This window comes from Terrapene carolina, unplaced genomic scaffold, assembly GCF_002925995.2.
Source record: "Terrapene carolina triunguis isolate 2854851 unplaced genomic scaffold, T_m_triunguis-2.0 Scaffold789, whole genome shotgun sequence".
NCBI classification, from domain to species: Eukaryota; Metazoa; Chordata; order Testudines; family Emydidae; genus Terrapene; species Terrapene triunguis.
Genome location: NW_020665140.1, coordinates 7540596 through 7552762, shown reverse-complemented (window position 1 = coordinate 7552762; position 12167 = coordinate 7540596). Strand labels below are relative to the sequence as shown.

Genomic DNA, 12167 nt, shown 5'->3' with positions numbered 1-12167 from the left:
ATGCTCTCCTGACCCTGAAGGGGGGGAAGAGGGGCAAAGCCAAGAGGGAAGAAAGAACATGATAAAAGGGAGAGACGTTTGCCATGCTCCTCCTTTCTCTTCCACCTACATCTACAGACATCACCACCAAGCAACCAAAGTGCTGATCAAAGGGGAGAGCCTGGCTGAAGGGCAACCAGCCAGCCTGTCGTGAGAAGCATCTAAGTTTGTAAGGGCACTGAAAGTGTTAAGATCAGCTTAGAATGCATTTTGCTTTTATTTCATTTGACCAAATCTGACTTCTTGTAGTTTGACTTATAATCACTTAAAATCTATCTTTTGTAATTAATAAATTGGTTTGTTTATTCTACCTGAAGCACCCGTGTTTGGTTTGAAGCATGTCAGAGACTCCCCTTGGGATAACAAGCCTGGTACATATCAATTTCTTTGTTAAATTGACCAACTCATCTAAGCTTGCAGTGTCCAGATATAACTGGACACTGCAAGACAGAGGTTCCTAGGGTTGTGTCTGGGACCAGAGATATTGACTAGTGTCATTCGGTTGCACAATCCAAGCAGTTTACATTCCAGAGGCTGTACATGAACAGGAGTGGAGGTTCTCATAGCAGAGCAGGGTAAGGTTGGCTCCCAGAGTCAAGGATTGGAGTGACCTAGTAGATCACCGGTCCAGATAACACCAGGGGAATGTCACACCATCATTTAGGATTTTGACCTACAGAATGCTTCCCCTACTTAGCCATGGGGCTCAACTGCTTCTTTATGATGTCCAGTCATTTCATTTTTATTTCCCTTCCCTTGGATCTCTTTCCTTGTGCATGCTTTCTTTCATCATCATCCTTTTCCAAATGGTCCCCAGGCCAGTTCTTCCTGATTTATATCTAAAGAGACTTTAATCTTTTCACATTCACTAATGAACACATTCCTATATGCTGTTTTAGTCTACATTCTTTTGGCCCTTTCTTTAATGCCAGCAACGCCTAGCATTTCGCTATTTCAGAACCCTCACATCTTTTCATCCCCTCTGATGGTCTCAGCTGCTTTCATATTTTAACGGATAACTGTATTTGTAGGATAGTTGAGCTTTTATCCTCCTCAGACTCCTAGAAACAATGAGTGCTACAGGCAAGCGTGTACTCAAAACCTTACAAGGACTTATTTAAATGTTCTCTCCTACATACGGGTTCAAAGTACAATTTGTGCTAACAATGGAGGCGATGATTAGAAATGCTACAGCAGAGAGATCATGAATCTCCTCATTTCCCCATAAAAGCTGCGAGACTATGCTCAGAAGGATATAGCACAAGCAAAAGTGATTAAAAAGTAGTTTGCGTGCAGGTCAGATTGGATGTAAATCTTAGCTAAATATTGACTCAGACACATAAAAAGCCACATAGGCCGTAATTCTGCAAGGAACAATACAGGAATTCTAAGATTAACATGTGTTTACTTAAATCACTGGTTATTCTGAAATATGAATTTGGGCTGGCCAAACCACAGAGATGCCAATGAACCATTATATCACACCATCATGTATTCTGTGTATGCAACATATACGTTAATTATTATTTATATCCCTCTTACTTTACAGTCAGGTGTCAACTATATTCAAGGCTCACAGGTAGCCATAACCCCCACTACTCTAAAATAGTTTTCGATACCTAAAAGTGTCACAGTTTAAAAATCTGATTCCTTGAGATTTTCTGGAGCTAAGTGTGAACATTGTGTGTCCTATTAGGAAGCCAGGACTCTCTCTCATTTCCAGTTCTATAAAGCTCTCACATCTACTCCTGCAGAATCACGTAATATTGGAATTTAAACTGGTCTTACTAGTATGTGTGCATTTAGAATTGTATTATTAGTGCTCATTTGAAGCTCTTTGCTGAACTGCTTACTCAGGCAAAACTCCTATTGAGCTCAATGGGAGTTTTGCCCATATAAGTACAATATCTGGCCCTTAGTGAACACAAATGTTTTTGGGGAAAAAACTGGACTGAGAGCTCTGAACATTGAAACCTCTTTATACACAGAACAGGGCCAACACATGCAGGCTCCTCACACTACCCCACATAAAGGTATATGGTGCTTCACACAGAACATAAAAGTTGTACGGTCCCTGCCCTGAAGAGTTCACAAAGCCAACACACAGACAACATAAAACTCTGGTCATAATAGCAAGGGAGGGAAGAGGATATCAGTGGTCAAGGGAGACCATGGGAGAAAAGATTCTTTAAATAAGTGGGTTATCAACAGAGTCATGAAGGAGGAGAGAGAAAACACTTTGTAAACAAGAAATTGAGCAATGTCCCAAGCACAGGAGGCAGTGAAGGCCAAGAATTGGTAAGAGACACAACAAAGGGAGCAGTGAGCAGGCAGGATTGTGAAGGAGGAAAAAGGAAATGAGAGCAGGGACATAGCTGGGACAAGATTACACAGGTCTTTGAAACCTAGCCTGAATTTGATGCTGTAACAAATAGAGCGTGAGTGACAGAATAGAGTAGATAATGTATTCAGAATGGAGGCAACTTACCTTGGAAAGACTGGAGGCAACTTACCTTGGAAAGACTGAAGTCGGAGAAGTGACAAGAAGGGAAACCGTAGAAGTTTGCAATAGAGGATTTGGAGTGAGGGTTTAGTGACGCGAATAGTGAATGAAGAGTGGGTTTTGGTTATATTAAGAGGAAGAAGTAACAAAAACTTAGAGAGAAACCAGATGCAGTGAGGGCAGAGAAAGGAGGGAGAACAGGAAAGAAGATGGCCCGAGGAAGGACAGTGAATTTAACAGCAGTAAAGAAAGGAGGTGGCATAGAGAGTTTAGCAAGAGAAGAAAGACATGTAATGAGATGCACTATTTCTCTAGCTTACTGCATACATTGATAATATAATGCAATATTTCATAGTGATATTAAATAGCTCTGCAATCGTTCCAAGAAAGCGGGATACATCTGAGATTCTGATTAACATTTAAGAGCTCTTTTCCGTACTGTGTATGCAGGGTGAAAAGGAAGACGCCTGAGCTACATGAATGGACATCACTACTTCCATTAAATGGAAGCAACACCTAAGGCCACATCACAACAGACTCATCACCCTATAAATTCTATTTTTAAGATATTATTTTATAATTACAGCACTTGACATGGAAATGGTAGCAAACAAAGGAGTCTCCCTTTTATAACTAAATAAGGGGTAAGCAGCAGAGTAATTAAAATTCCCCGTTAAAAAAATCACTCTTGATATTAAACAGGCAGGATTTGTAACCTAAGAATCTAAGCTGCAGATCAGCGCTTCTCTTATAGATTATGAATGTTGATTAATGACCCACCGGAAACCATGGGTAATTACAGGACATTTTGCATGAAAACAACTATGTTTAAGGCTGCAAGCAATATCTTCATCCAATCTGATTAAGACATTAGAGTGATTTATCAAAATTAAGAAACAATTTGCAAATAAACCAGATGAGCTCAACCAATGAAGATCTGCATGATTATCAACAAACATGACCTTTTCTGTGGTTCAAGCTAATCTAAGGGCATTCTCAAAATAATCTGGTTTCTAAATGTTCACCAATGAGATTGTTATTGAAACTAGGGAGTCTTTAAAGTATTTCAGAGAGAGCGAGAGAGAGCGAGAGAGCGAGCGTGAGTGTGAGCACAGTGATTGGTCAAGCAATTTACATAGGTTGTCACGGTAATGAGGAAGAAATTAAGCTAAAATTTTGAAAGGGCTCAAAACTTCCCCAAAATCCCAGTCTAAAATTTCATTCTAGGTACTTCTTTTGGTGGTCTCAATGCAGCAAGTTCCAAAACCCTGCATCCAGCAAGAAAAACCATTAATTGACATGCATCACTGGCCGGAAAAAAGGAGTTCTGAATATTAAAGAAGAAAAGGGGTGAAGAACACCTCTCCCCTGCTCACATCTAAATCAGGCATGATAGGGAAGAGGCACACACCATTTGAGATGTCATTTCATCTGAGACTGGAGGATCACGGTGCAGGTAGTCAGATGCCTCTTGTATATTGATGCATTAAAATTGCATACAGGGTACTTCCTAGTGTGAGAGGATAATTATATGTAAAGATTCCTGTACAATTTTACTATGGGGTCTCAGTGACAGGGAGAAGATAGAGTTAAAAAGTAGAGAGAGTCAGAAAATGATTTTTCCCCCTTATGAAAATTTTTCCAAAAATGATAATTTTTTGAAAATATTTCTTAGATTTCTTTTTTTTTTGGTCAAAAACCTAAAACCACTTTTTTTAGGTAACTGCAAACATAAAAAATTAATTGAAAATGGGATTTTTTGGAAGAAAATGTAGGTACAAGGAGAAGTCATTTTGCTTCAGTACAAATGTTTTGATAGAAAGAGCGTCCCCAGCTCTGTTAGGGAGTTATGGATGAAAAGTAAAAGTAACTTTCTATGATGGTGACAAAAAAGTGAGTCTGGATGAATTATGAGATGTTGCTAACTACCAAAGATGGTTCTAGTACAAGGGGAATTTGAGCAAATAAGATCTATATGTAGATGAGGAACAAAGAGAAAATGCCTCGGGCAGAGGAGGATGGGGGAAAAGAAAATGTGTGAAGCAGACTGTTAGACTGAAAACTGAAATTATATTGTCCAGATCCACCCTGAACCTGAATGCCATGTGAAGTGCAGAGAATGGGAAAAGACATTTGTGGGTGGAAAAAAACTTTTTGTTGCTTGGTATTAAATGCTGATATAGAACAAATATTACTTTTTTTTTACTTGATTTTCAGTTACTTGGACCCAGTGTAATCATTTGCTGCTTAAGTATTAAATGTAATACTTTTAATGCTCTTTCTAAGGATGCAACACAATTCTCACCGATCAAGAAACATATATTATTCTTGTGATCAGCCAGATTACTGGTGCTCCATCAGACCATAAAAATGAATGAAGAGATAGCACTCAAGCACTAGTCACGCTAGGAGGAGAAGTGAATAGGAAAAAAAACAAAAAACATGCTCACCTTGATAATGAAAATGTCTCCAAGATTTGTGGCTGCTGAACACGTATGAATGCTGAACTTCCCAAATCTAACTAACAAGACCAAGAATTGGACAACTGAATCCTCTTTCCTTCTGCACTTAGTTTATTGAGTTTAGTTTCAGCTCTGTAGAGTTTAAAGCATCATGACTGAACAATTTCAAAATCAATTTTAAAAGTACAAAATTGGCTACACTGCTGCTTCAATACAGCAGAACCTCAATCACACACATTTCATTCAACTATAAACTTTATACTCCATGCACAAATTTGGCCACTCTTCCTCATCTCTTAGCAAAGATGTAAAAGCAGAGAGTTATACAGTGAGGTTAGAGAACAGTTCTATAGTGAGGTGTTACAGTACAAAGGGTTTACCTATATAAAGGCCAGAAAGGAAATAAGAAAAATGTGTTTTCATTCATCCTTTTGGATATTTCTGTGCATGTCTGTATGTGGACACTTTTAAGAGATTACTCTTCAGAGATTAAGAGTGTCCTATTTTGATTCAATTTAAATTGGTGTGGATTAAAACCAAGTTTTATTATTTCAATTCCACATTGTGTGTAAAAAGGCCCAAGACTGTTATTTGAATAAAAATTACTCCAGCAGATTCACTAGCCATTATAAATCACAGTCATAAATTATTAAAACCCAACTATGATCATCAAAATATGTGAAAAAGTAAACTCTGTGATGCATTATCTAGCTTTTCTATTGTGTTTTTCCACTGGTTAATTCTCACAATTCAGTAGCCTGCACTGGGCCTTTATTGTAATTCTACAGTTTCAATATAATATGGATGGCAAATATGGAAGTACAAGTATATTTTACCTGTAAGGAACACACACCTGACAAAAGGCAATCTTCACATCCAGGGTAGGTTCACTGCAGTAGTACAAGAAATGGCGGCTCATAAATACCTGCAATTTAAAAAAAAAAAAAAAAGTCAAAATCACATGCCTGTTGCTGATTTGGAATTACAATTTCTATCCACCTGATTTCACAGTATGAAAACAACATGTGAGTTATTATTCAGTTATGCGAATAAAAGAGATTGGGGTGGCTCAGTGGATTGGTAATAGGCTCCAGAGCTTTCAAACCACTAGGAAAGGTTACCTGTTTAAACACAACCTAGCTTGTAGTAACTTGAAATCATTAGATCAAAATCTGCCCTACATGCAAGCCAGCAATTCCCCACACTAGCAGGAACGAAATTGAGCCCTTGGAGCTCAGTGGCCAGAACTGCAGGGACAGCGGAGTTACCTTCATTTGGTCTATTGACCCATCATGAGAGAGTCTATGGTTCTTCCTTCAACTCCTACTACTCATCTCAGCCCTACTGTGGCATACTATAATTCTAAGGGTATGTCTACACTACAAGAGTAGTTCGATTTTAGTTAAATCGAATATGTGCAATCGATATTAGAAAGTCGAACGTATGTGTCTACACTAAGGACAGTAATTCGACTTTGTCAGTCCACACTACCAGGGAAAGCGTCGACATTGGAAGCAGTGCACTGTGGGCAGCTATCCCACAGTTCCCGCAGTCCCCGCTGCCCATTGGAATTCTGGGTCGATCCGCCAATGCCTTCTGGGTAAAAAAATGTGGTGAGGGTGCTTTTGGGTAACTGTCGTCATCCGTCAGTCACTACCGCCCTCCCTCCCTCCCTGAAAGCGCCGGCGGGAAATCAGTTCGCGCACTTTTTGATCAGTGACAGCGCGGACGCCACAGCACTGCGATCATGGATCCCGCTGCGACCATCGCTGCAGTTGTGGCCGTTCTCAACGCCTCGCACCTTATCATACACCTTTCCCTGAGGCAGATGCAGAGAAATCAGGCGAGGAGGCTACGGCACCGCCGTGAGGGCCTGAAGTCGGAGAGTAGCACAGAGCTGTCAGAAACCACGAGCCCCAGCGCCCAGGACATCACGGTGGCAATGGGGCATGTGGATTTTGTTGAACGGCGATTCTGGGCCCGGGAAACAAGCACGGACTGGTGGGACCGCATAGTGCTTCAGGTCTGGGATGAATCCCAGTGGCTGCGAAACTTTCACATGCGGAAGGGGACTTTCCTCGAACTTTGTGAGTTGCTGTCCCCTGCCCTGAAGCGCAAGGACACCCGCATGCGAGCAGCCCTGACTGTCCAGAAGCGAGTGGCCATAGCCCTCTGGAAGCTTGCAACGCCGGACAGCTACTGGTCAGTCGCGAACCACTTTGGCGTGGGCAAATCTACCGTGGGGGTTGTTGTCCTGCAAGTAGCCAAGGCAATTGTCAAGGTACTGCTGTCAAAGGTAGTGACCCTGGGAAACGCGCAGGCCATCATAGATGGCTTCGCTGCGATGGGATTCCCAAACTGCGGTGGAGCTATAGATGGGACTCACATCCCTATCCTGGGACCGGGCCACCAGGCCAGCCAGTACATCAATAGAAAGGGCTACTTTTCAATGGTGCTGCAAGCACTGGTGGACCATCGGGGACGTTTTACAAACATCAACGTCGGATGGCCGGGCAAGGTTCATGACGCTCGCGTGTTCAGGAACTCTGGTCTGTTTAGACGGCTGCAGGAAGGCATTTACTTCCCGGACCACAAGATAACTTTTGGGGATGTGGAGATGCCTACAGTGATCCTCGGGGACCCAGCCTACCCACTAATGCCCTGGCTCATGAAGCCCTATACTGGCGCCCTGGACACTGCACAAGAACTCTTCAACTACCGGCTGAGCAAGTGCAGAATGGTGGTGGAGTGTGCTTTTGGCCGTCTCAAGGGGAGATGGAGAAGCTTACTGACTCGCTGTGATCTCAGCGAAACCAATATCCCCATCGTTATTGCAGCTTGCTGTGTGCTCCACAATCTCTGTGAGAGCAAGGGGGAGACCTTTATGGCGGGGTGGGAGGTTGAGGCAAATAGCTTGGCTGCTGAATACGCCCAGCCAGACAGCCGGGCGATTAGAAGAGCCCAGCGGGACGCGCTGTGCATCCGGGAGGCTTTGAAAGCCAGTTTCAAGGCTGAGCAGGGTACCCAGTGACTTTTCAGTTTGTGGACACAGAAGCTGAACTTGCCTCCGTTTCTTTACCCAGTTGCCGTCGACTATCCTCTCCAGTTACATACCCCCTTCACCTCCTTCCCAAAAAATAAAATCTGTTCTGTTTTGTTAATGGACACCGTTGTCTTTATTACTGTTTTCGCGGGAATGTTTTAAACCTGGGACGCAGACTGTGGCGGGGGGCGGGTTTAGTGTTGTGATGCAAATGATGCTTCTAAACTCCAGGAATGACAGGCTCCGCGGTGGTAGACTGGTTGTTTCAACGGAGCCTGCCAGCCCTCCTGGCCGGGATTGCGTGTATGTGTCGGCTATGTGACTGTCTTGCAGGGGGAGGAGGGTTACAGATCCCCTGCTGCGCGGCTCTGTGATCCAGGGTAAGGACCGCTGCATAAGATCTGTAACTGCCCTCCCCCGCCACAAAGTCACAGAGCAACACCCCCCCCCCACCACACAGAACATGAAAACCACCTCCCAGACTGACCAGGATAACTAGTCACTGCACTGTATATGTGCCCTGCTCCTGGACCTGCCCCCTGCTAAAGGTGACTGTCCTGTCCAATTACCAAGCCCCTTCCCCCCCCTTCAGACAGACTCTCCTCCAAAAGAAGAGGATGGAGACAGTAATGAACAGAAACGTATTTTTTATTAACAACCGCACATGGAACGGGGGGGTGAAACTTGGACGGGGTCTTGTGTGAGGCGGGTAGGAAAGGACTTTTCAAATTTTGGGGAATGAGAGCCTTCTAGTGGTAGAGCAGTCCGCAGGGGTGGAGTGAAATTTTTCACGGCCCCTTCTGCCCCTCCGTGTTTGGACTTTGGGTGAGGGGGGTATGGGACTTGGTGGCGGGGCAGGGCAGTTAGAGAGAGACTGCAGCGGGGCTTTCTCCTCCTGCCTCCGGTCCTGCAGAACATCCACAAGGCGGCGGAGCGTGTCCGTTTGCTCCCTCATTAGTCCAAGCAGCGTTTGAGTAGCCTGCCAGTCCTCCTGTCGCCACCTCTCCTCCCGTTCAATGTTTGCCCGGTGCATTTGGGACAATGTGTCTCCATTGTGTCTGCTGGGCTGCCTGTGCTCGGGAGCATCCCATTAGTTCAGCAAACATGTCTTCCCGTGTCCTCTTCTTCCTCCTCCTAATGTGCGCTAGCCTCTGGGCAGATGGGGCTGTGGGAATTGGAAAAAGGGAGTGAATTCCTGAGACAGATCAATGTATCTGTGAACAGAGAACATAGTCTTTCTCTGTGAACAAGACCATGCAGAGCACCTATCACACGCGCACTGAGGACAAGGTCGAATTTTCGGCCCTTGCCTACAGTGCCTGCGGTCTTGCTGTGGCGAGCTGAGGAGCAGGGCAGGACACCGGACTTTGTCTAGATGGCAAACATGGTAAGCCGTAGACTTGTGGCTGCTTAAAACTTTAAGAGTGGCACTGGCCTCCTTTCACATAGAAAGCAATGCGAGTCTCTGCTGGCAGCAATCCTGCAAGCATGAACTCTGGCCCTGTCCCACCCCCTCGCGGCTGTAAACCGCGTGGCTGTAAACCGGCGGTTGCAGTTCTGTAAAGGGACGGGCAAGCAGTCCCAATACTAACTTTCCCCTACCTAATTCACAGCAGGGAGTCATGCCAGACATCACCCTCCTGAAGGTCTCGGAGAGCCAGAAGGAGCGGATGCTTCGGGACAGCCTGCAGAAACCGGGGCCATTTGCTGCAATGCTCTGCAAGGCCATGATCCCCGAGTACCTGCTGGCGTTGTGGCAGGGAAACGTCTCATACCACGGGGGGCCTAATAAGCTCTCCCTGCCCAGGAACCTGCTCATGAGGCTTGAAAAACACCTGCAGGAGACCTATGAGGAGTTCTCCCCGGAGGATGTCGCCTCTATCCCCGGATACATTGACCAGTTTTTGGCTTAGGTGCCCTTGGAGGGACAAAAGAGTGCAGCGTTTGGGGCAGTATAATCATGAAGCGGACATTGTGAAATTTTTTGAAAATAGACTATATATTGAAGCGCCCAAAGACAGACTAATCATGATACACTTTGCACAGATTCCCGTTTTGTTGGACTTTCCTGTTTACATGGTTTTGAAGCACTTTACCCACTGTTAATATTTTAAATCTTCCTGTTCTGTTTTAAATAAATGTTTACATGTTTGAAAGCACTTTAGCTATTGTTAATATTTTAAATATGCCAGTTATGTTATAAATAAATGTTTAGATATTTAAAACACTTACTGCTTGATCCTTCCCCTGAATCTGTGTCTGGGATAACGGCTGGGGAGGGTTGGTAGGGGATCTCTGTCAGGGTGATGAAGAGCTCCTGGCTGTCGGGCAAATCAGCGTTGTAAGCGCTGTCGACTGCCTCGTCCTCCTCATCTCCTTCCTCCTCTTCCCCGTCCGCTGAGGAACCGGCCGCGGACAATATCCCATCCTCAGAGTCCACGGTCAGGGGTGGGGTAGTGGTGGCGGCCGCACCTAGGATGGAATGCAGTGCCTCGTAGAAACGGGATGTGTGGGGCTGGGATCCGGAGCGTCCGTTTGCCTCTTTGGTCTTCTGGTAGCCTTGTCTCGGCTCCTTGATTTTCACGCGGCACTGCGTTGCATCCCGGCTGTATCCTCTCTCTGCCATGGCTTTAGAGATCTTCTCATAGGTCTTTGCATTCCGTCTTTTGGAGCGCAGCTCGGAAAGCACGGACTCATCTCCCCACACAGCGATGAGATCCAAGACTTCCCGATCCGTCCATGCTGGGGCCCTCTTTCTATTAGATTGCACGGCCATCTCTGCTGGAGAGCTCTGCATCGTTGCCACTGCTGCTGAGCTCGCCACGGTGTCAAAACAGAAACTGCGATTCAAACTGCCCAGACAGGAAAAGGAATTCAAATTTTCCCGGGGTGTGGTTGGTCAGAGCATCCGAGCTCAGACTGCTGTCCAGAGCGTCAACAGAGTGGTGCACTGTGGGATAGCTCCCGGAGCTATTAGCGTCGATTTCCATCCACACCTACCCTAATTCGACATGGCCATGTCGAATTTAGCGCTACTCCCCTCGTTGGGGAGGATTACAGAAATCGATTTAAAGAGAGCTCTATGTCGAACTAAATAGCTTCGTGGTGTGGACGGGTGCAGGGTTAATTCGATATAACGGCGCTAAATTCGACATAAAAGCCTAGTGTAGACCAGGCCTAAGATAGAGCACCACAGAAAAATGCACAAGTGCCATTAAGGCTGCTCAAATGAGTAGCTGTGCTGGAGCACAGACTGAAATCTCCACTGGTTTTCTGCCAAGAAGCAGGATTGCATTAAGGAAAAAGGCAAAAATCTTAATTGCACCAAAATAAAAAAAATCTGCTAGCTTTACAAGAAAAGAAGATAAATATTATAGAATTTCAATTTTGCCTTGTAAATATAATAAGATTATGTAAAAGCTAATCCTGAGAAATGCTATCCTACTTTGATGGAGATACCACCACGGTTCTAAAATTCTACACTGTGGTATTGAGATATTTATGTGACTGTAATAACTGTGCATTAATGATAAGCTGAAGTACTGTGAAATAGTGATAAGTTTATTGGAGTTATTTTACCCTATTCTGCCTGAACAGGGCTGAAGAAACCATAAAAAGAAAAAGAGTGTCCACCAGTGTTTGCAACCTGAATTGTTCCATATGCTCTCACATGTGCTTAATTTTTAATGAATGAATGAAATAATCTGGTCATGAAAAGCAAGTGTATGACTTTCTCTGCATCACATTACAGTGTCTCAGATTGCTGCCTCATTGCTCAATGAGTCATTGAGGAAGCTCCACATTCCACAGAGGGTTTGTTTATATATATATATTTATTAACATTAGTCATAATTTCACTGCTTTCTGGAAATCCAGCAGACCATTAAGTTCTCTCACTGCAGAGGTTTAAAGGACATGTCCCCAATCAGTAGGACTATATACTGATGCATTATCTTGATTTGATCTGGGCAGAAAACAATTTTCCCATCTTGCAAACATTTTTGAGGTTTCAAAATATTTCTCATTTCACATTGAGAGGAAACAGAAATGTTATAACACTTTTCATGAAAAGAGAGAGAATGAATCAATGTGGGAGACCTGGCCTGAAGTCTCTGCTCCA

At 44.2% G+C, this 12167-nt stretch overlaps 1 protein-coding gene across 3 annotated transcripts in view; it reads right to left on the bottom strand.

Moving 5' to 3' along the window:
* MAPK10 (mitogen-activated protein kinase 10) overlaps positions 1-5923 on the bottom strand; it is a 115685-nt gene extending 109762 nt beyond the window's left edge. For 2 of the 3 annotated variants that reach the window (XM_026660505.1, XM_026660502.1), the window contains exon 1: positions 5858-5923. In XM_026660505.1, the coding sequence (XP_026516290.1) occupies positions 5858-5923 (66 nt within the window). Of the gene's footprint in view, positions 1-5840 lie in introns of all 3 variants that reach the window. The other variant, XM_026660504.1, reaches the window with a different exon arrangement.
* Between the last annotated feature and the right edge of the window lie 6244 nt (positions 5924-12167).